Raw genomic sequence first — 21,716 nt, 5'->3', positions numbered from 1 at the left:
TGCTCCTTTAGGTAAACAGATTTTCTCCCATGCTACTAAGGCTCTTCTAGAGATAGTGGCTTCACCTGTCCACAAGTAACTTCTACATGTAGCCTCAATCAGTTTAATTACTTTCTGAGGCAGAAGAAATAACTGTGACCAGTATGCTTGAACCCCAAATAAGACAGCTTTGATGAGCTGCAGCCTCCCTGCATATGACAAGCTTTAGCCATCCAAGAAGTAATTCTAGATGTAATCTTATCCACCAATGGCCAGCATTGTATAGCTGTGAGTCTTTTAGTCGACAAAGGAACTCCAAGATTGAACGGCAATTCCCCCATCTCATACCCCAGCAAGTTCAGAATATTCATTCTTGTATCCTCATCTACCCCTCCAAAATAGACTTGACTTTTGTTTAGATTTGCTTTTAGCCCAGAAGCCTCAGAGAATAGGGCAAATCTATCCCTAAGCATCTGGACTGACTTGGTATCTCCCCTAGCAAACAGTAGCAAATCATCTGCAAAGCAAAGGTGCGTGATTCCCAACTTCTGGCATCTCGGGTGAAAATTAAACTCAGGCTCATCCTTCAATGTACCCAAGCACCTGTTTAAATATTCCATAAGCAACACAAAAATGTAAGGAGACATAGGATTACCCTGTCTCAAACCCCTCCTTGCCTTCAATGTATCTGACAGACCCCCATTAATCAAGAAAGTGTAACTAACTGAGTTTATACATGTCATGATCCATAATATCATTTTCCCGGAAAAACCAAGTTCTTTAAGCATTTGTTCGATGAAGTACCATTCTACTGAATCATAAGCTTTCTGCAAGTTTACCTTGATCATACACCTTGGAGATATGTGTTTTCTAGTGTACCCTATGACCATAGAAAAGTTTTATTTAGTAATTATATAATTTATAAGAAAATAACACATTAATTAAAGCTTAGTAAGAGTCGGGCAGGTTGGGTTATGACCCGAATTTTAGTCCATCTTGATCCAACCCATCTTAACCCAAGTAACTTTTGATCGGGTCATTTGACCGGCCCAATTATTAACTCAACCCATTTTGGCCCGCCCAAAACTGACTCAACCCACCCATTTGACACCTCTATTTACACACAAAAAAATGGATAAGGAAGATGATAAACTGAGGTTTGAAATTAATAGAACATCCAGGAAAGTCACGCAAACGATACACAACTATTTCTTTTTTTTTTCTCCCGATAATGGTGGTGTCTGACTCAACTTGCACATACCTCGACTAATTCCAGAAGGTACCTGCCACCTCTTACCAGCAACAAACACCAGGTAAAACTCTATCTACCATGGCTTGGATAGATAGAATACACAACTATTTCTAGGAAACTATATCAATGTCCACCAACAAATCTTCACAGTCCATCTGATACAAACTATTGAAATCAAGATGATTACATTTCATACGTAATAGGAAAAAGAGTCAAAACACCAGAAGGCGAATAACATTGTGGGATCTGCTACTTTCACTACACCGCGCTTCAACTAACCAGTGACATTCTTAATTATCCAAGGGTGCTCCATGATCTTTCGAAGGGAGAGCCTTTTCGAAGAGTCCTTCACAAGAAGCTGCAAAGGGAAAAGGTAAACGATCATTAGAGTAAAGGAGTGCAAGCTATTGCAAGTCATTGTTTCTTCTTACAGAACTAAAGCATAGACAAGTACTAATCAATTTACCTGGCTAATGAGATTCTTAGCATCGGCAGACACTTCAGGTGTTGGGGGGAAGCTGAGGTCTACCTTCACAATTCTGTATTACTTTAAGTTAGTACATCTTGATTTTCCTGTAAAAGTTACAAGATGACAGAAGCAGACCAATCCTTACCTTCTGAATGTGTCGTTCTGTCTCTCGGCCTCAAATGGAGGCCCACCATATAAAAACTCATAGCAAAGAACCCCCAGAGTCCAATTGTCAACTGCATAATCATGAGCTTTCTTCTCCACCATTTCTGGTGCTAGATAGTCTAGAGTTCCGCACATTGTATGTCTCTTGCTTTTAGATTGTACAGACCACCCAAAGTCTGCAATCTTCAAGCGGCCCTACATTTCATGTGATAATCTAATTAATACTTTACTCTGGCTATGCAGTGTGTCAATGTTTTCTCAGGCTGGAATTAGCTGCAGTTGTTGGACAACAAAATCCAGTTTTAATTGGGACTTCCATAAAATAACTTCAATAAGTTAGCGGGCCGACCCCAAGCGCTACATTATATACATAATCTTACTAGGTCCATCCTAAGCACTCCATTATATATAGTCTTATTATAAACACCTACAGATATACTCCATTCCCGATTGTCATTACTGTAGTTGACTTTCCAAAGGAAAAAGAACATTTGAATCAGCTAATATATTAGAGTTCAATGAACACCCTATGAAATAATGGTTGAAAGACCTGAAAATGATGCAATGACATCACTTCAAGTTTAAAATTAGTTAAATAAATTAGCAATCTTTGAAGATAGTGAACTCTACGATCTAGACAAATTTTTATTTTTGTTTTCAAGACGGGCGAAAATACGTCACACAAAACGAGAAAAATGGAGTACACTTAAAGGTGGTGCAAGCTCAAATGATCATCATTCTGACAGTCACATGTAGAATGAGGTTCACACGTTTCCAACTATAGCCGAAAGTCATAGTAAAGAATCAGTGGTTACTATTTTACTGGAGCCTAGTTGCACAGATACATGACATGCAACTGAAAGAATTCTATAGAGCGGTAGCCAGATAACATATTAAAGAAGATTATGGCTTTTGGCATGATATCCTAAAAAGCCGCATTTCCTGCCTTGTCAATTAACAGAAAATGCAACCACAGAAAGAGAGGCCATGACATATTGGAAACGAGACTGAACAGAAGAAGAGCTTCTGAAGGCTTGTTCTGGAGGCTGATTCGATCAGGGAGCAGGAATAAAAGACGACTAGGCAACTAACGGGTCAAGGTTTGCACCAGACTGAAAGTATCAACACTCCAAGAAGCTCACTGCTTTTTTTGGCAGAATAGCTTAGGAGACACTTGTACTTGTCATCTCGGTTCCTACACTCCATAAAGTTTCATCCAAATACCTCAACTTAATCAAAATAAGACTTTTAAACCCCTTCGGAATCGTGTGATGCTCACTTGCTTGATGTGGATGACAAATCAGCATCCACATCAGATTCTATGCCAAAATAATATTATTTAACAAAATTTTAATTTCATAAATAAAAAATAAAAAAAGAAAAGCAAAAAATTAAAATTAAAGAAAACCCTCCTCCCTTCTTCAAACCCACTCACTCAACCTTCTTAAAAGAATAACTCACCTCCCATGGCTCCTCCACCATGAGTACCATCACCTCCTTCGCTCCTCTTTTAAAGAAAATTATCTATCCTTGAAAAATACATGAGCAGAGAATTAATTCTTTTGAATTTTGACTTATTCCTCTACCCTAATTTGGAAGTGCTGTGAAAAAATTTAAAAGCTTAAACCACCGGAAAAAATGAAGGAGCCACAGAGAAGGTGAAGATGACATGATGGAAGAAGAAATTAATGGAAGAAGGGATGAAGAAAGATGAAGAAAAAGGGGAAGAGATTGATCGCTGCCAATTGCCAATCTCTTTTTGGTTTTTCTAATTGTTTGCCGAATAATGCCCCGGTTGCCTTCCTTTAGACTCTGGCTTGGCTCCGATTTAAAAACTATACAAGAATTTACAAATACAACTTTCTCTGCCCTTACTTTTACTTTCAGATCATAATTATGCATACATCTCCATAATTTCGAAAACAAAATTGGAAAAAGTAAATAGATGTGTAACAGAAATGTCCGTGCTTCACAGACAAAGGTAGGCATTACGAAGGGAATGTCTGTTTTCTCAGCACAACAAATCGAGTTGTTAACTATATGGACTGCAATAAATGATTTACTGGCCAGAATACCTTAGATTGGTACAACAACCTGCTATGTGCAGAACTAAGGAGGAAGGGATCTGAAGAAGAAGAGAAGAGGCCGGGGGGGCACGAAGGGGGAGGTAGATATGAAGGGTGGAGGGAACTATATTAGTATTTCTTTTATTTATTTATTTTTTGATTTTTATTTTTTTAATAAGGAAAGATCGTCAGCTCACGCACCGAATGTGCGTGTAAATCACTCATTTTGTCCACTTCAGCCATATCAATGCCACATAGGCTCGGTCAACGTTAAGTCTTACTTTAATTAAGTTGAGGTGTTTGGATGAAACTTTATGGAGTATAGGGACCGGGATGACAATCCGAAACTAGTACAAGTGTCTCCCAGGCTATTCTGCCTTTAGTTTTCATCAAATACATAAGCTGACTGAATTTTACCGGAAAGGCAGAGATGAAGGATAATACCTATTATCTGGTTAGATCAAAGGTCTCTCAACATCAGGGACCTATGAAGGTCTCTAAGAAACATCAGAGGATATCCGACAGCAGTGAAACAATCAACCTCTGAGATTATGACAGAGACAATGATGGCAATTCATACAGGAAAGACTGGTCACTAATGTGGATAGACAGATAGTAATAATGATCGCTCGCATGGTTGACTTGGAATTTCAAAATGGGGCGGGCATCGTTTCCCCAATAATATCGGGAGCCCTTGGCTCATGAAGAGAAGAAAGAAAAATGACCCAGCTACAAAATTGGAAGGACTAACCAATTTGAAAAAAGGAAAAGACTTCTCTTGTAATTAATTCAAACCAAAAATTCATGTCCAGTCAGACCTCTCTATAACAACATCCCTATATAACAACACTTCACTATAAAAGCCAAGCTTTTTCGGAACCAAATTTCACGTTATGTTATAATATATGTCCTATATAACAGCACTTCGTTATACCATCCAAAAATATTCGGAATAAACGAGGTTGTTATAGAGAGGTTTGACTGTAATTTAGTACAGTACATGTTAACGCAAGAAACATGATGAACGATATACATTTTCTACATGCCGAACTTCAGCTATAGAGAGCATAATGAATTGTATTCTAGTATTCTTAGCTGTAATTGTATGTGCATCTGTAGCAAAGTGTTTAGGTAACAATAGGAAAAGTTCAAGGAGTCTTATTATTTTGTTAACCACAGTAGCAAGAACAAATCAACAAAATGAAAGTAAGTTATTTACATGCCAATCCCCAGCTTTAGAATTCAGCGACTAAGGCCATTCTGAGCGGTTAGAAAAGAATTTAGGCCATCAACAAGAGGGAACAGTGAGAACTTCCTTCTATTCCACTGTTATCTCTAAACAAAAATAGGAAATTAAAGTTGCTCTGTATTTTCCTCCTCAAAATTGTTTTGCATTTCACCGTTGAAACATAAAAAGGTGGACTGCCCAGAGCCAGACTGTTTTCTCCGATAAGAAGACAAATACATAACTTTCAAATTAGCCATATACAATGTTCTTTTTTCTTGTTCTAGGAAATGGTGTTAACAAAACTTGGCACCCGTGGCAAAGGAAGACTGTTAGTTATCAAGATATTACCTCATGATCAAGTAACAGGTTTTCTGGCTTTATGTCCCTGTGAATGACATGCTTCTCATGACAATACGCCAGCGCTTGTGTAAGACTTGCGATATACTACACCAGAACAAACCAAAGCATCAAAAGTCAAAGAATAACCTAAAGCAACAAGAAAGAAGTTGAAAACTAACAATAACGTTCTCTGCCGAAATATAACAATGCGTTCAACAATTATATAAATGATCTTCAGATAAATGCTGGAGTGAAAAAAACAGCAAGCACAAGAAAATAATATTACTTAACTGTTCAACATTAACTACAGAGGAAATAACACAAGCAAGGCACCATGAAGAGGAAAACCAGAAGCTGATGAAAATTCAACCCAAAACTGCAAACATCTTTCAAAGAAACTACTACAAGATTTTACTTACATGGCAGAAAATAGATAAGGAAAACACTGAATCTCTATCCTCTTTGTTTGGGTTAGGGGGAGAGAGAATCAGTTCTTATTGACACAATTTATAGCTCACGGCTACACAAAAACTTATGCCTCATTTTCAATCCGTAGCTAGTTGGGACGACAATGTGAATTCTCGGTGTCCATTTTGCTCCATTTGGACCCGTCTTATTCCTATATTCAGTAATCTAGAGTTCTCTAACACTAGAGGTTATAAATATATATACAACACTAACGCCTCAGTCCCAAACAAGCTGGGATCAGCTCTATGAATTCTCACTGATCACTTTTCTCTATTTAAACTCATCTCATGCCAATATTATGCAAATACAAATGATAAGTATTAAATTCCGTATATTTTCTAAACGTATACATCTCCAAAAAACTAAGGACAAAATACAAAATTGGCCGGTCGACCGAAACTAATTATATTCATTATGAATATATATGTATATAATACACATATATACAAAAAAAATATACATTTTGTCAGCTATTATTTTAGGAGCGGCTAAAAATATATATTTCTCAAAAACTAAACCTCTCCTAGAAAGCATAGGACCTACAATAAATGTGCTAATGTCTAGAATATATCCTCATATGTATCGCCTATATAGATCTTTTTAACACATCGTGTCGAATCTTTTGCTAAGCAGAGGTTATGAATATATGTTTATGACAAATTAAATAAAGTACAGAAATAAATTATAAGCCAGCAAATGAAATGTGTGCTTTGTTTCCAATTCGTGTTTTATATATGGTCGGGAGGGGGAGGGAGAAAGTACGGTATGACATACCATGGCGGCTTGTTTCTCAGGCAGGCGACCAGTCTTCCTAAGCTCCCGGTAGAGCTCACCGCCGTGAGCGTACTCCAAAATCAAGAAAATCCGCTCCTCATCGTGGAACCAGCCATATAGCCTCAATACATTTGGGTGCCGAAGACTCGTTTGAATCTCCATTTCCCTCTTCAGTTGGTGGTGCAGCCTGTATTTCTCTATTTGCTCCTTGAATATCACCTTCAATGCCACTATAAACCCAGTCTGCTCCGCCCATGTTCCACAAAATTCAAGATCATCAAAACCCTCTTCTTCTTTTTCTTATAAATAGTATAATGCACATTTGACAATAAAAGCTGAAATACGAATTAAGTAGTCGAGAAATAATTTCCCAAGGCCTTATTTACTAATATTAGAACTAGAGCAACATTTGATGTACATATATATTTTCATCAAATCAAATAATTCATCCATATTTTGGTCCTTGTGTTTTTTAACTGAGCACATTTAACTCTGAATTAATTAAATTATAGTATGCCGTTGGTCCCTTTATATAGAAAATATGTTATACTTAGATTATTTTTAGAACTATACAACAACTACTACCATTACTACTATGCCTCAGTCCCAAACAAGTCAACATCATTGTATTATGAGGATTCATCATGAATTGGCAAGTTTTGAGCTGGCTGCCAACCTACCACAACCCTCCTCCTAAGCCCGGGTTTGGGATCAACAATATAGGCGAGCTCACACATAGGAGTAGCAATACAAATATAACATAAGACATGGATAATTAGATGATTTAATAGTTAAAAATTCGTTTAAATTTAGTGAAGATTCACAAGCAGAATGATCAAATTTACTCATGTTCATTAATTGATAATTAAATGTGCTTAACCAAATATGACAATGATCAAAATCAGAATTTCTCACTATTTCAGAGTCTAAAAGTGCATATTTCCCTATTATAAAATTAGATACTAGAAATATCTTATGCAATAGTAATATAATGCACATATGTGTAAATTTGAGTATATAGAAAATATGGATTTGAAATTACCTTAACTTCACGAGCAAGGTAAACACGACCGAATTTGCCTTTGCCGAGCGGTTTTCCGATTTCGAAATCGTCGAGCGACCATTGTTTTTGTGGACATTTTGGTGGTTGTTTTGGGGGTTTTGGAGGCTGAATTTGAGTTTTGGTAGCCATTTTTGCAAAGTAATTTGGAGAAGAAGGGATTTGTAATTCAAATGGGTTTATGGAGGGAATAGGGTGTCAAATTTCTAGTATCATTTCGCGAATCGGGTCAGAATCCATTTCCTTTTCGGGCTGAGCTGAGATATTATCTTTTTTTTTCCTTTTCATCGGCTGAGCTGAGTTATGCTATATTTATTTATTTTTATTTTTATTTTTATTTTCAACCCATTTTTCTTCATTTTTAAGGAAAAAAACACTTTTCTTTTTCGAATCATTTTTATAATTTTAAAAAGTAGTTTTTGAACTAACTCTTGATTTGGAAAAGAAAGATACATTTTAATGGTACCATTCTGCAATAAAAATTATTTAAAAAAAGCTTTTCTGAAAAGAATAAATAAATGTGAGGTTTTAGAAGGAAAAAGAAAAATACATTAGCAAAGGCAAAAATAAGAAGAATTTGTTGTAAGAAAGGAAAAAATAATTTATAAAAAATTAATTAAAATATTTATTTTTGAATAAGACATTCAGCAATATTTGTTATTAATATAAGATCTAGTTATTTCCTACTCATGTCGAGCAATTCAGGAGTTATCTTGTGACCAGGGGCGGATGCACACCGCTTCGCTGGAAAGCTTTAGTTATTACACATATAAACATTGTGCAAAAGGTATACATATAAATCGTATGACACTGCTGAAGAAAAGATAGTGCCTGGTCTGATGGTCAAGCGCCTCACTTGCAACGTCGAGGTCTGCGGTTTGAATACTTCGTATGTGTTTCTTTTGCTTTTTTTTTCTTTTTCTTTTAAGCCTCTTTTGTTTGAAAAATAGAACGGTGTCCTCTTCCGTGACACCATAACTGACAATGAAATACTATTTAACTTCTAAAAAGTAATTACTTTAGAATAAGATAAATGAATTTTAAACCATAACTACGAAAAAGTTTTCATCTCTAAGTGACGGGGTTTGGTGGTGTTGCTCTTCTCTACTTCTTATCTCCCAGATTTGTTGTAGTAATTTGTTCACCACTTTAAATTTCGACACCGCTTATAAAAAGTCATGCGTACAACCCTGGCTTGTGACCAAATACATTCTGACTATTGCTTATAAATTTGGACACTTAGAAAGTGAATTTTTCAAGGCATTGAAATCTTTTTAACTAATGATTTGATAGCAACTTGGAGCTCACTTATCAAGAATATAATCCATAGCCGCTATCACAAATGGCAAACAAATTTTGGACTTTTTTGTCTTTTGAATTTGCATTATATGCCTCGATGAAGTTGCAGTTGTTGGTAGCATGTTGCAATAATTGGCCGATAACAACTTTCGATATGTGGGGTGATCGAACCGACTCATCTACAACTCATCTAATTTGAAAACAAGATGCGCTCCTACGTGAGGAAGGGGGAAATGAAAGTAAGAACCATGCGCATGGATGAAAGAGCACGCTTTGAGGGAAGAGGGGAAGAAAGCTATGGGAAAGCCTCTCTTATTTGTATTTTTCTATTCTGTCTTTGGATAGTATACCAATTATAGTCCTTGGGCCTTCGTTCATTTTGTTTAAGAAGGCTGCGACATATACCGCATCTTTACTTCAGTAGGAATATATAGATGATTAGGTATATTAAGTTATTAACATACGAAATAGGAATTAATTTTTTTTGGAGAATTTGATATAATGGGGGCTACGTCTAATCAAGTGTAAAATTTCATCGTGGTGGTAAATAATTAAATCTTTTAATTTCTTCTAATAAGATAAGTGGAGTATCCACATGTCAATTAACGAAATAAATGGGTGAGAGAGAAAAAAACATTAAATAGGAGTATAACATATTAATCAGGAAGAACAGTAAAATATAGTGCTGTAGATATTTTTTAAGTTCCTTTTTTGGTCATAGAGATTGAATAAATAAAGATATAAATTAAAAAAGAAAAGAATATACTTTATGGAAATGAAACTAATTAAACTTTCAAAAAAAAAAAACTAACAGAATAATAAGCTGGAGATAAAGGAAAAAAATCACATTTTATTGCTCAAAAACTAATTCACAAGCTAACAATTTCTCTTAATATTAATTCAAGAACACTAATAACACTAAACTAAAAACAAAAATCTAATTCTAAGCTAATCATTTTATTTCTAAAAATGAAAATAATAAAGTTCAGTAATCATCGGTGAAAACTAACTTGAACCGGAAATGAAAGCTTTCCATTTCCAATAACAAAATTATGTCCACCAGCAGCCAAAAGATTATAAGCTCTATAATTCACAATTCCCAAATTTTTGCAAGCATTTAACACAAAATCAACCTTCTTTTTCTCTCCAATTTTCACAAAAACCTTCTTAAAACCAATCAATTGTTTAAGTGGAGCTTCAGCAATATCTTCAGGTGGAATCCAATAAATCATTAAAACATCACTTCCATCTTTTTTCCCAATATTCTCTACTTCAATCGAGAAGTCGAAATTCAGATCGTCCCCACATTCCAAGTCATCGATTGACACTGCACGACATGGTGGCACGTGAGTGCCAGCAGTGTAGTTCAGATCGCGACAGTGCTGGAATTTGTTGAGTTTTACTTGGATCTTTTGTCGTGCTGATAATAAGTTGTAGGTGAAATTCGTGTAGCTAAGACCATATCCAAATGGATAAACAGTTGATCCATTGAAAAATTTGTAAGTTCTACCAGGGTATCCTAAGTTGTCAATTGGCCTTAATGGCATTGAAGTCATTGGTAACATATCCACATAACTATTTTCATGCCATGTTAATGGTAGTTTTCCTCCTGTAAAAAACATAAATAATAAAGGGGTAAATATTATTATTCAATTCATCAACTCTTGAATATAAAAAAAAAATCGAAAAAAAAGAAAAGAAAAGGCTTAGCTTGTTGTGTTTTTCTTGAAAATAAGAAGCATAAAACTGAAAATTAAAACTAAAAATAAATAAACCACGCGTATCAACTATATATGACATGTTGCAACATGTAAAACTATATTGTAAATGATAGTATAAAATTTCTTCATTTTAAGAAAGTATAGTCAAATCAATTCTTGAAAAGAAGTTTTAGATAATAAATAAAAAATTAATGCGATCATAAGCAAGGGTGTAATCGAATAAAAAATAGTTAATACATTAATTTTGATTTTCTAAAATGAAATTACATAATTTTGACCTTTTTTTTGGTTGAAAAAAACTACATAGTATAATAATATACATATAATATACACATGGTATACATAATCAGAGTATAAATTATGTAAAGTGAAAAATACATAATTTTGATTTTGTTTTTTTTAGTTGAAGAACCTACATAGTATAGCATATCTCAAAAATAAAGCCGACAAAATATATATTTTTATATATTAATATACAATATACATATAGTATAGTATACATAATCAGTGTATAATTTACGTACCGGGATTGTAACTTCCAAAAACAACATCAGCAATGGCACGACCACCTTCCTCACCAGGATATCCAGCCCAAATAATACTTTTAATCTTAGGATTATTTTTGGCAAATGAAATATCAATACCACCAGCAGACATAATTACAAGAATAACAGGACCTTTTGAAACTTGAGCAACTTGATTTATTAGTTGAGTTTGGTATCCAGGAAGTAATAAATCAACTCTGTCTAAACTTTCTGCTTCAACACTTAAATCTAATCCCACAATTAAAACAGTTGCATCTGCTTTTTTAGCTGCTTTCATTGCTGGGAATATTAAGCTCTCATTTTTGCACAAAATTTCTCCACATCCTGCTTTATAGTCCACTTTGCTATACAATGAAAATCCATGTATTGGTGTTGTAATCTTGCATGGAATACCTAAATTATGTAACAAAAAAATTAATGTTAGTCTTGAATCCAACAACAACAATAACATATACGGTGTAATCACACAAGTGGGGTCTGGAGAGGGTAGTGGCCTAGTATCGAAGCTAGGAATTTCCCCAAGGGTGTTCAAATCTGAAAGACGTGAAAAAATTCCCAACAAAGGATGTTCAACATGTGTTATCGACCTCTAAAATATAATATTTTACCTATATATACAGTGTAATTTTTCAACAAAGGATAGTCAATTGACCACGCTTATGACCATGTGGCTTCGCCTCTGGATAGTACGTACGCTTACCCCTATCTTGTGGAGGTATAGATGTTATTTTCGATAGACTCTCGGATCAAGAAAAGTGTAAATACAACAATTTTGAAAAAGAGATATAATAGTGGAGAACCAATGGAAAGAGAAACAGTAATAACAGCCAGATAAGTAAGATAATCGAAGTAAAAAAAATATACATATAGTAATAGAAGTCTAAGAACAGAGAATAACGTTAGTCTTGAAACCAAGTTTATGTATTGATATTAGCGTAAAATTTAACATTAGTCGTGAACAATAGCGAAGCAGTAATATATATAAGGGAATTCAAGAAAATATTAGGATGTCACGCCTAGAATTTGAACATGTGACTTAAAAAATAATTTTTTAATTCAAAAATTCATATATACCAATATGAATCATTTTCCCCCTATTTATGCATGCGGTATAATTTTTCTAAGGGGATTTTATTGAACCCCTTTAGTGATACCTAGCTCTGCAACTGGTATTGAATTACTTCTTGCATAAATATATATTTAAAAAAGTTTAACTTGTATATGCTATATAATAATAGTACTGTAGAATAATTTTATACTATCAGATCATCACTATAAGAAGTATGATCAGTAAGCTGAAAAATAAGGCATATTACTACTTGCAACATGTTAAAATAACTAAAAATATAAAAAATTCTTTGCACTATCGATGCATATAAGTTAAAATTCGACGAGGGTCAAATAATAAAATTTAAATTTATTTTCTATGAATTTCTTGCCTGCATAATTGCCAATCATGGCACTTGAGGCATTAGCATGAGGTCCAACAACAGCAATAGTTTTAACCTTTTTAGAATTCAAAGGCAAAATTTGGTCTTCATTTTTAAGAAGAACAATCCCTTCTCTTGCTGCTTGTGTTGCTAATTCAATATTTTCCTTAGAACAAATTTGTTCTTTTCCAAGATTTTCAAATTTTGGACTACCATCAAAAAACCCTAGCCTCATTAGCACAAAATACAAATTTGTGAGAGATTCATCTATTTCTGATTCTTTTACTTTTCCTTGAACAACTGCATTGCCAGCATAATTTGTGTAGTAGTTGCCACAATCCAAATCCAATCCTAAAATATAAGCCAAAGCAAATGGTAAATATCATGTTTTGTTAGAAAAGAACAAATTCTAATTAAAGAATAGGACTAAAAGAGTCAAAGGCGAATTGTCGATAGGTTCAAAATGAGTGTGATTTTATTATAAGTAAAATTTAATTTTTCTTTCATATGTATACAAAGTTCGAGCCAATGACAATGAGTTTCTTTGAAACCGTTAATTTCAAATTTAAAATGAGTGTAACTGTCAAAGGCGCCAGAATTTAGAGTCGAAATGTTCAAAATGAGTGTATTTTTGTTATACACAGAAATTTTATTTTTTCCTTCACACACACACACACACACACACACACACATATATACATATACATATACATATTTCGAGCAAAAAATAAAGAATTTTGTTGAAACCTCAAAATCAGGGTTTAAAATGAGTGTGATCTTATTATATTTACAAAGTTAGCCTATTTCCTTCATAAGCATACATTAGTTCGAGCCAAATACAATAAGCTCAGTTGAAACCACAAACTTCGGGTTCAGAATGAATGTAGTCTTATTCTATATATAAAATGTAGTAATTTTTTTCTTTATATATATACATAGTCCGAGTTAAAAACTATGACTTCAATTGAATCCGCGCCGAAAGAATGTGGTAAATTTACCTGCTTTTAGACCTTGTGCAACAGCATCTTCAGGTTCATCTCCTAACCATTTATGGCCATGAAGCATAACTTCAATGGAATCACAATCTGAAACTATATACCTAAAAATTATAAAAAGTAAAACAAGAAAAAATTATGACAAATCATTAAAAAAAAAAAAATTGGGAACAAATCAATCTTGATTAATTAATAATTATTACCCATGAAGATCCCAATCTCCTCTAATTTTGCCTTTTAGAAGCTTTGGATCAGCACATGCTGGAATTCCATTAATCCTATTATACGAGCACATTACACTTGTAACATCACCTTCTTTAACACACATTTCAAATGGTTTAAGAAATGTTTCCATCATATCTTGCTCTGTCACCTTCACAAAATTACAAAAAAAAAAAAAAAAAATTAGCAGGAGCTTAGTGCATCAAAACTTAAAAAATTAAAATTTTAAGACGAATAATTACCCGTGAATCAAAATGGTAGCGATCAACGCCAAGCCAATTATCAACATCATAAGCTGCATAATGTTTGCAACACGCGGCAACTTTCAGAGGTCTCGAGTTCAAGTCTTTAGTGTTTTCCGTTCCCTCGACATCTTGTAAACCTCTAACATAATTAGAGGCATATTTTCCAACAACAAAAGGATCTTCTCCAGGTGTTTCTAAAACTCTTCCCCATCTAGGATCTCTTACTACATTAATATTTGGACTCCAAAATGTTAGACCAGCATGTCCTAGGTTAAACATGGCTCTTGCTTCTGTTGAAACTGCCTGCAAATTAAGTTTTTGTTATACATCATCAAAAGCTTAAAAAAGATATTTCGGTGCATAAAATATCCCGCGTTTACACAGGATTCGGGAGGGGCCGCACCCCTATGTGTGGTGTAGGCAGCCACCTTGATGCAACCAGGGGTGGCTAATTCCACAGCTGATGCAATCATCAAAAGCTTAATACACAAATTCTTTAGAAAATCATGGTAAATATATCTCTATGAAAATACTCCCTCCAATTCTTTTTATTTATTATATTTTAAAGTATTGGCACATACAGTGTAAGAAAATCATTAATTACAATAATGGTAAGATATTTTGAATAAATTGTACAATTGAAAAAAAATTAATGCCTAATTAGATCGTGTCCTTAGACATCGTGGCGCAATCATATTCTATCTCAACTGGACATGTATATTTCTAGGCTTTCATTGGCTTTCTAAAATGACAAATATTTTTGACCAATTATTTTACTAATTAAAATAAATAAACAAGAAACCCGTGTATTGTGACAAACTAATTAAAAAGGAGTCCTATTTAGGGCATGCACTTAATATATATATATATATATATATATATATATATATATATATATATATATATATATATATATATATATATATATATATGCCAACCTAGTATTTATTGTATGCTGACCTGAGATCGTTTTAAGAAACCATAAACTTCCCGCTTCTAAGCCGTCAACATAATGTTGTTTTTTATAAATAAAAAAAATTTAATAAAAGTTTCAAAACAACCAAAAGGAAAAGTGATTTAATTAATTTACCTGGCCAATTGCTTTCCACAATGACTCATTAAATGATGCAGTAGTAGTAATAACAGTAGGAAAACTTGTAGCCCCAGGGACAACTTTGTCAAAAAACGAAGCTAAACTATAATATTGTCCAACGTTAGAAACACCATGTAATGCCTCAGACCACCATTCATATTTAGGAAGACCAATCCTAGCAACTCCAAAAGCAGTATCTCCAATTTGTCGCGCTTTTTCAGACAACGTCATTCTGTCAATCAAATCCTTAACCCTAACTGCATAGGGAAGGGACTTGTCGCAGTACGCAAAATCATTCATGTCCAAACCCAACTTTGCAAACCTCGACGTGTCACAAACACGTCGAGTTTGGTTATATGTGAGGTCATTGAGGGCCGTGATTGAAGAATTGTATGGAATATTTCTAGCAGAAATTCTTGAAATGAGAAAGGAAAATATTAAAATGGTGAAGAAATGAAGAAAGGTAAAGTTTGCCATTTTTCTTAGTTGTTTTTTTTGTTTTTTTTCAAGTTGATGAAAAGATTGTGATTTTAGAGGAGTTTATATAGATGATATAATAGTTTGGATAAGTGATAGTAAAAATACAAACGTTGATAGATTAATATCCAGTATTTAAGAGTTACCATTCTGTTAGTATTTGATAATGTTGTTATCAAGATTAACATTTAACTAAGAAATCTTTTACATGATAACGCTGTATTTTTTTTAAAAAAAAAAATTATATCTTTGATTAATGTTGTGATAATCAATCACTGCCAAAAATTTAATTAAGACCAACGATTAATACTAAGCCTAAAATTTTCTGCATGTTTGCTTTATTTTATTATACTAGTAGGTTTTATGAGACTCGGCATATTCTTTGAAGTTTAATTGGATAAAAAAAATTATGTACTCGAGCATCGGGATTTTGACACAAATAGCCAATTGGATTCACTGTATACTTTTCCTAGCCAGTATACATTGATTATGTACGATTATATACTTGTTATGCATGAATTATATATATATATATACACACACACACACACATATATATATATATATACACACACACACGGTTAATCACATATTAAACAAGGATTATACGTATATTAAATATTCATCGGCTATTTTTAGTTTAAATGGTTAGGGGGACGACTATTTAGATTAATATCCAGCGTCTTATTTTCCTTAATCAAATTCGTAATATCCTTTATTGTGATATTTGGCTAGCAGTTTTTAGAGCAGTGTATAGTTAGTAAAAGTGGAATTTACACTTCCATATTTTCTGTTTAAAGAATTTACTGCATTATTAATTTGTATAAATTATCTTCTATGTTAAAAGTGGAATAATAGTCCAATTTCTTGCATAATTCCTGCATTATCTCATTTCTAAGCACCCCTTTTTCGGGGGAGATATTTTACACATCAAAATCTTTTTTCCAACCGTAATTTTTACACACCTAGATTGAATTGAATTGTATGAAGTCCATCTCTCTTAAGATATGTACGAATCGTTTGAAATTTGATAAGCCCGTGGCTAATGCATGGGCTATGAATTGGAGCTTTAAAATATTTAATTATAAAAATTCTATCAGATTAATAACTAAAAAATGGATAAGAAAGAATGTGATAAAATAAAATAGTAAATAATAGGATGGAGTGAGAGAGAGAGAGTCAATGCAAGAGCAAAAAATATAGAACTCAAATTACTATCGCTAACAAAAAATATGTCGTCAAAATGAGTTTGGCTCATGAGGTCAATCCAACCCAACTTGCTACTTGGATAGAATTGGACTAAGATTTTTCTAGTATATTTAAAAGTATGAGAAATTTTCATAAAGCACTATCTTTTTGTGCTAATTAGTTATCTATAGATACCATTTGCTATATTACGGATTGTAGATACGTTTTTTGTTGTTATAAGATATATTAGATGTATTTAAGCTATTGTATCCATGAATACAATAGCAAAAATAGGCGTGAATCAGGGAAGTACAGCTAATCAGTTGTTGTATTCGAGTGTATTCGACTGTATTCATGGCGTAAAACATATGATTACGACTGGACAGATTATTGTATTCGACTGTATTCACGGTGTGAAACAGGGGGATTACACTGTTTTTAAATGGAAAGTGAATCAATTAACATAATAGACTCCTAATATAACTCAACAAACTCAATTATAACATACAAATTTATATTTCCAGTTATAAAAAAATTTCTCAACCGAAAAACACCCCAAAAACATAGCAATCTTCAGAGAAATTATATAATACATCTGAATACATAAAATTATATTAATTAAAAAAATATATGAATACATTCATGGTATACAACGAGATAGTGAATACAATGAAATACAAGGAATACAACGAGATACATTGAAATACAATAAAAAAAGACAATGAATACAATGAAATACATGGAAATACAGCGAGATACATTGAAATATATTAACAGAAAATTCAAGTTGCTCAGCCCCAAACTCCGTCATCTTTGTTCAAGAACAAATCCTAATTTCCGACGAATCCATCGTCGAGCAATGGTGGCAGAATAAGGACTCTGTTAAAGAGATTAAAAATTCATTCATTGAATTTTGCTCTTCTTACTTACAACATACATCATATACTATCAAGCTTCTTGATTTCCAAAGAATTATAACTTTCTAAATGACATGGCTTCACTTCAGCTTATTCGTCAATATGAAGATCAAGGCATTCGTCTGTCATTCCAATTCATTGGTAATTGGGATTCGTACTTGAAGCTAGACCTTGATTGGCAGCATAATCTAGACCAAGGGCAATCTGGCAAGAGGCAAGAGTTGTCCGATTGTAAACTTCAAAGTCATTAAATGAGGAGGCATTATGGAAAGTGAATCAATTACAATGGCGAAGAAGAACCAAAGCAACGTCCGATGGAATTGGAGAAATTGGGATCGAAGAGAACGTAGGTAATGTGGGTGAGAGGAATTTTGAGATTGAGCATCGTATTTTCAGGGAATGGGGGAAGAGAATGACATGTATCAAAGTAGAGAGAGAAAGAAAATAGTGTAACTGAATAGCGTATTTAGTAGCTTAGGAGTAGGAGGTAACCAAAATTAGATATTTTGCTACAAACATTAAAAGGTATCTATAGAATATAATTTTTTTTAAATGGTTTTTATTTAAAATAAATAAGGTGTTAATATTTGCTATAGGAGGTAAAAAATCCTTAAAAGTAAGGCTTATAAGCCTCATCACTCAGGTTAGCTACGTGCCCTTGAGGTTCGACTAAGGCTGGGCCGAGGCCAACCCGTGGGCCAAAAAGAGTTTAATTTGAATATAAAAAACGAGAAAACTACCTTGTATAACCCTTCAAAATTTTAATAGCCCATGTTTTCCCCCTTGGACCCGAAATGTCCCTCCGGCCCAAACTTATTACATCTAATAGCCCATAATCCATAAACCACCCACGCCTTTTAACTCGCTCCGTTATTTTCCTATTGCACTCTGCTCTTTCAAAACACGTTTTTTCTCAAACACAGCTTCTCCATTTTTACTCTTGCTCTCAATGTAAGTCAAAATTCCAGTAGGTTTTCTGATTTTTGTTCATAGTCGACTCTATAATGGGGGAAAAGAAGTCTTTGAAGAAAAAAAGAAAGTCGAAGGCATCTCCAAATTCTCTGAAATTAACTGGTAAATTAGTGAAATATAACCCTAATTTCATTAGTAATGATGATGACGATTTTGAAGATTCACCCAAATTTGGGTGCGATTTGGGTCATGCAACCCCTAAATATGTTGAAGGAATGCAAAGTACCCCTGTTGATAGAAGGACTCGTTCTCATAGCGGGACTCCCAGCGATAGAGTAACGAGGTCACAAACTGCTCAGCGTGTAGTTGTTGAAAAAGGCACAAATTTAAAAAGAAAGATTAAAATAGTAGGAAAGGATGTTGTGAAGGATAAGGGTAAAGGTTCTAAAAGGAAGGCTAAAAGGGATGGGGATGATGTTCCATCAAAAAAGAGAATAATTCATGTTGATCAAAAATGTTCTAGCTCATCTGATTTAAAAGTATTTTCTAATGATATAACTTTGACTTGTGTGCGCTTAGTTTATTTTAGTCTGTAGAAAATTTATCCAATATAGCAGTTATGTTCCAGATTTGTATATAAAATGTATTATTCTTTTTCATATTGTATATAAATTGTATCAAGTCAATAAGTAATGTGCAACTTTTGTATATAAAGTGTATCATCTATCCACATAGTGTATAAGTAATGTTTAAAGTGCGTATTTGTGATTATATGAAGCTTATATGTATATTTATATTTTTGTGTTGTTTGCTTTGGGATTACCAGGTTCCTTTGGGTGATCATTATAGTACTCATATCAGTGTGCATACAAACTGCAGTATAATGAAACATTTGAAAAATAATTTGGATGATCAGCAGATTGAGATGTTTAGAAGAACATGTTTTGGTTATTTTGTGGACTTGCCCGAATTTTTTATACAGAACCAACTTATCCATTCACTATTGCTTAGGGAAGTAGTGTCACCTAAAGATAATGAGTTATGGATTAAAGTGAATAGCACCAAGTTGCGCTTTGGACTTGCAGAGTTTTGTATTATTACAGGTTTAAAGTGTAATGGTGATCCCAATAAGGATTATGAATCTGTCCAGTCGAGTCGGTTGATAGAATTGTACTTTCCAAGCATGTTGAAAGTGTTTAAGAAATTGTTTACTGATTGTTTCTTTAAAAAGATGTGGAAATTTGATGAGGATGCATTAAAGATTGTAGTTTTGTATTTCATTCACAGTTTCCTATTTTCTATTACGAATGATGATTTGATAACAAAGAATGATTTTTTGTTGGTTGAATCTGGTGATTTTGAGACTTTCCCTTGGGAAAAAGTGATTTTTAATGCTACGTTGGAGTCAATGAAGGATAAGGTTCGTAGCGGGAGAGAGATGTACCGATATGGTGGTTTGCCTTTGGCATTCCAGTATTGGTTTTATGAATGATGCCCATATACTCACAAAAACCTCGCTTACCGGATTGGAGACCTTGTTCCACGCATACTTAACTGGCATGTAAAGAAGAAAGTGACCTTTAAGAGGTTGAGGAAAGAGTTTTTTCTTTTAAGTTAGGAGTAGGTAAAAAATATACATTTCTGATACATAAATTATACATTTTTGATACATAACTTATGCATTTCTGATACATAAATTATACATTTCTGATACATAAGTTGTCTTTTTTTAAAAAAAAATTCATGATTGCTAACTTTTTATTTATTTATTTGTAGTTGGTGTTTGGTAACATTTACCCCAACAAATGATGAACAAACAAGGCTTCAATTGCATGACTTTGTCCCGGTTTGTGAAGATAAAATGAGATTCATATTGAATCTGGAGTTGTGGCTGAAGTTAAAACAAATGCTAAGAAGCACTCCAAAAATAAGCCGAAATCACAATCTATCAACAATAAGAATCAGGATCCACAGCCCAGTAACTTGAATTCAAGGGAGAAAGAGTTGAAACTTCTGAGAAGTGAAATCAACAAGGTACAGTTCTATTTTGTCTTTGAGCAGTTCTGACAACTTAATTGATATTCGGTTTCACTTTTTCTTTTATAGGTAAACGACAAGGTTTCATCTTTGAAGCAGTTAATGATTTTCTCATTTGAAAATGTTTTTAAAGCTCTAGGTGAATGTGATGCTTCAAAGGATTCTCATGACTATGCTTATTTGTTATTTTTACCTGTTACTATAATTTTACAATTTTTTGTATATTTTTTCTGAACAGGGTAATCGAAAAGATGACGACCATCATGATAAGGAAGTTGCAGAGAATAATTTTGGTAGTAAGGAAGTTATGGAGAAAAATATTGGCATTGAAGAAGTTGTAAAGAAAAATGTTGACAATGAGGTAAGTCTAGAGCAAACTGTTGATGTTATGGAGGGTGTGGTGAAGGATTCTATAAAAGATGGTAAAAGTAGTGAAGGAGTTGGTGATGACGAAGCTTGGATTGAGGATGCCGAGCCTGAAATCACTGCAATCACCCAAAAGTTTTGTGACAAAATACTGCTAATATGGGGAGTTTGGTGGATGATTCTGTATAAATTGGTAAAAATAGTTGTAAGAAAGTTGGTTGTGACGACCCGGCCAGTCGTCTCATGAGTTACCGCTCCGTTTTCCCCCATTTCAGCTTCTTTATGCTTCGTTATCCGTGTTTTATATGATGGGGTTGATTAGTTTGAGTTCGGAGAGGATTTTGGTAAGAAATGAGACGCTTAGTCTCTTTTGAGAAGGCTTAAGTTGGAAAAGTCAATCAGATGTAGACTTATGTGTTAGAGGGCTCGGATGTGATTTCCAGTGATTTGGTTAGCTTCGAGGGTTGAC

At 33.7% G+C, this 21,716-nt stretch overlaps 2 protein-coding genes across 3 annotated transcripts; both read right to left on the bottom strand.

Moving 5' to 3' along the window:
* Nucleotides 1-1,338: 1,338 nt before the first annotated feature.
* On the bottom strand, nucleotides 1,339-8,051 carry LOC107824129 (serine/threonine-protein kinase Aurora-3). Its single transcript, XM_016650866.2, has 6 exons — nucleotides 7,783-8,051; nucleotides 6,741-6,983; nucleotides 5,508-5,603; nucleotides 1,846-2,060; nucleotides 1,698-1,770; nucleotides 1,339-1,589 (listed from the first exon to the last, which is right to left on the bottom strand). Exons 1-6 carry the CDS (start codon nucleotides 7,930-7,932, stop codon nucleotides 1,506-1,508), a joined length of 861 nt encoding a protein of 286 aa, XP_016506352.1. The 5' UTR covers nucleotides 7,933-8,051; the 3' UTR covers nucleotides 1,339-1,505.
* Nucleotides 8,052-9,967: 1,916 nt separating this feature from the next.
* On the bottom strand, nucleotides 9,968-15,849 carry LOC107824131 (beta-xylosidase/alpha-L-arabinofuranosidase 1-like). 2 transcript variants are annotated; one of them, XM_075232495.1, is made up of 7 exons: nucleotides 15,348-15,849; nucleotides 14,255-14,560; nucleotides 13,994-14,163; nucleotides 13,794-13,894; nucleotides 12,805-13,146; nucleotides 11,345-11,758; nucleotides 9,968-10,708 (listed from the first exon to the last, which is right to left on the bottom strand). In XM_075232495.1, the coding sequence occupies exons 1-7, from the start codon at nucleotides 15,825-15,827 to the stop codon at nucleotides 10,092-10,094; spliced, it is 2,430 nt and encodes an 809-aa protein (XP_075088596.1). In that variant the 5' UTR covers nucleotides 15,828-15,849; the 3' UTR covers nucleotides 9,968-10,091. The 2 variants fall into 2 exon arrangements, with proteins under 2 accessions (XP_075088596.1, XP_075088597.1); XM_075232496.1 differs by lacking the exon at nucleotides 12,805-13,146 and having other exon boundaries at nucleotides 9,969-10,708.
* Between the last annotated feature and the right edge of the window lie 5,867 nt (nucleotides 15,850-21,716).

This window comes from Nicotiana tabacum, chromosome 16, assembly GCF_000715075.1.
Source record: "Nicotiana tabacum cultivar K326 chromosome 16, ASM71507v2, whole genome shotgun sequence".
NCBI lineage: Eukaryota > Viridiplantae > Streptophyta > Magnoliopsida > Solanales > Solanaceae > Nicotiana > Nicotiana tabacum.
Note: the sequence above shows the minus strand (reverse complement) of the source record. Positions and strands in the feature narration are given on the sequence as shown.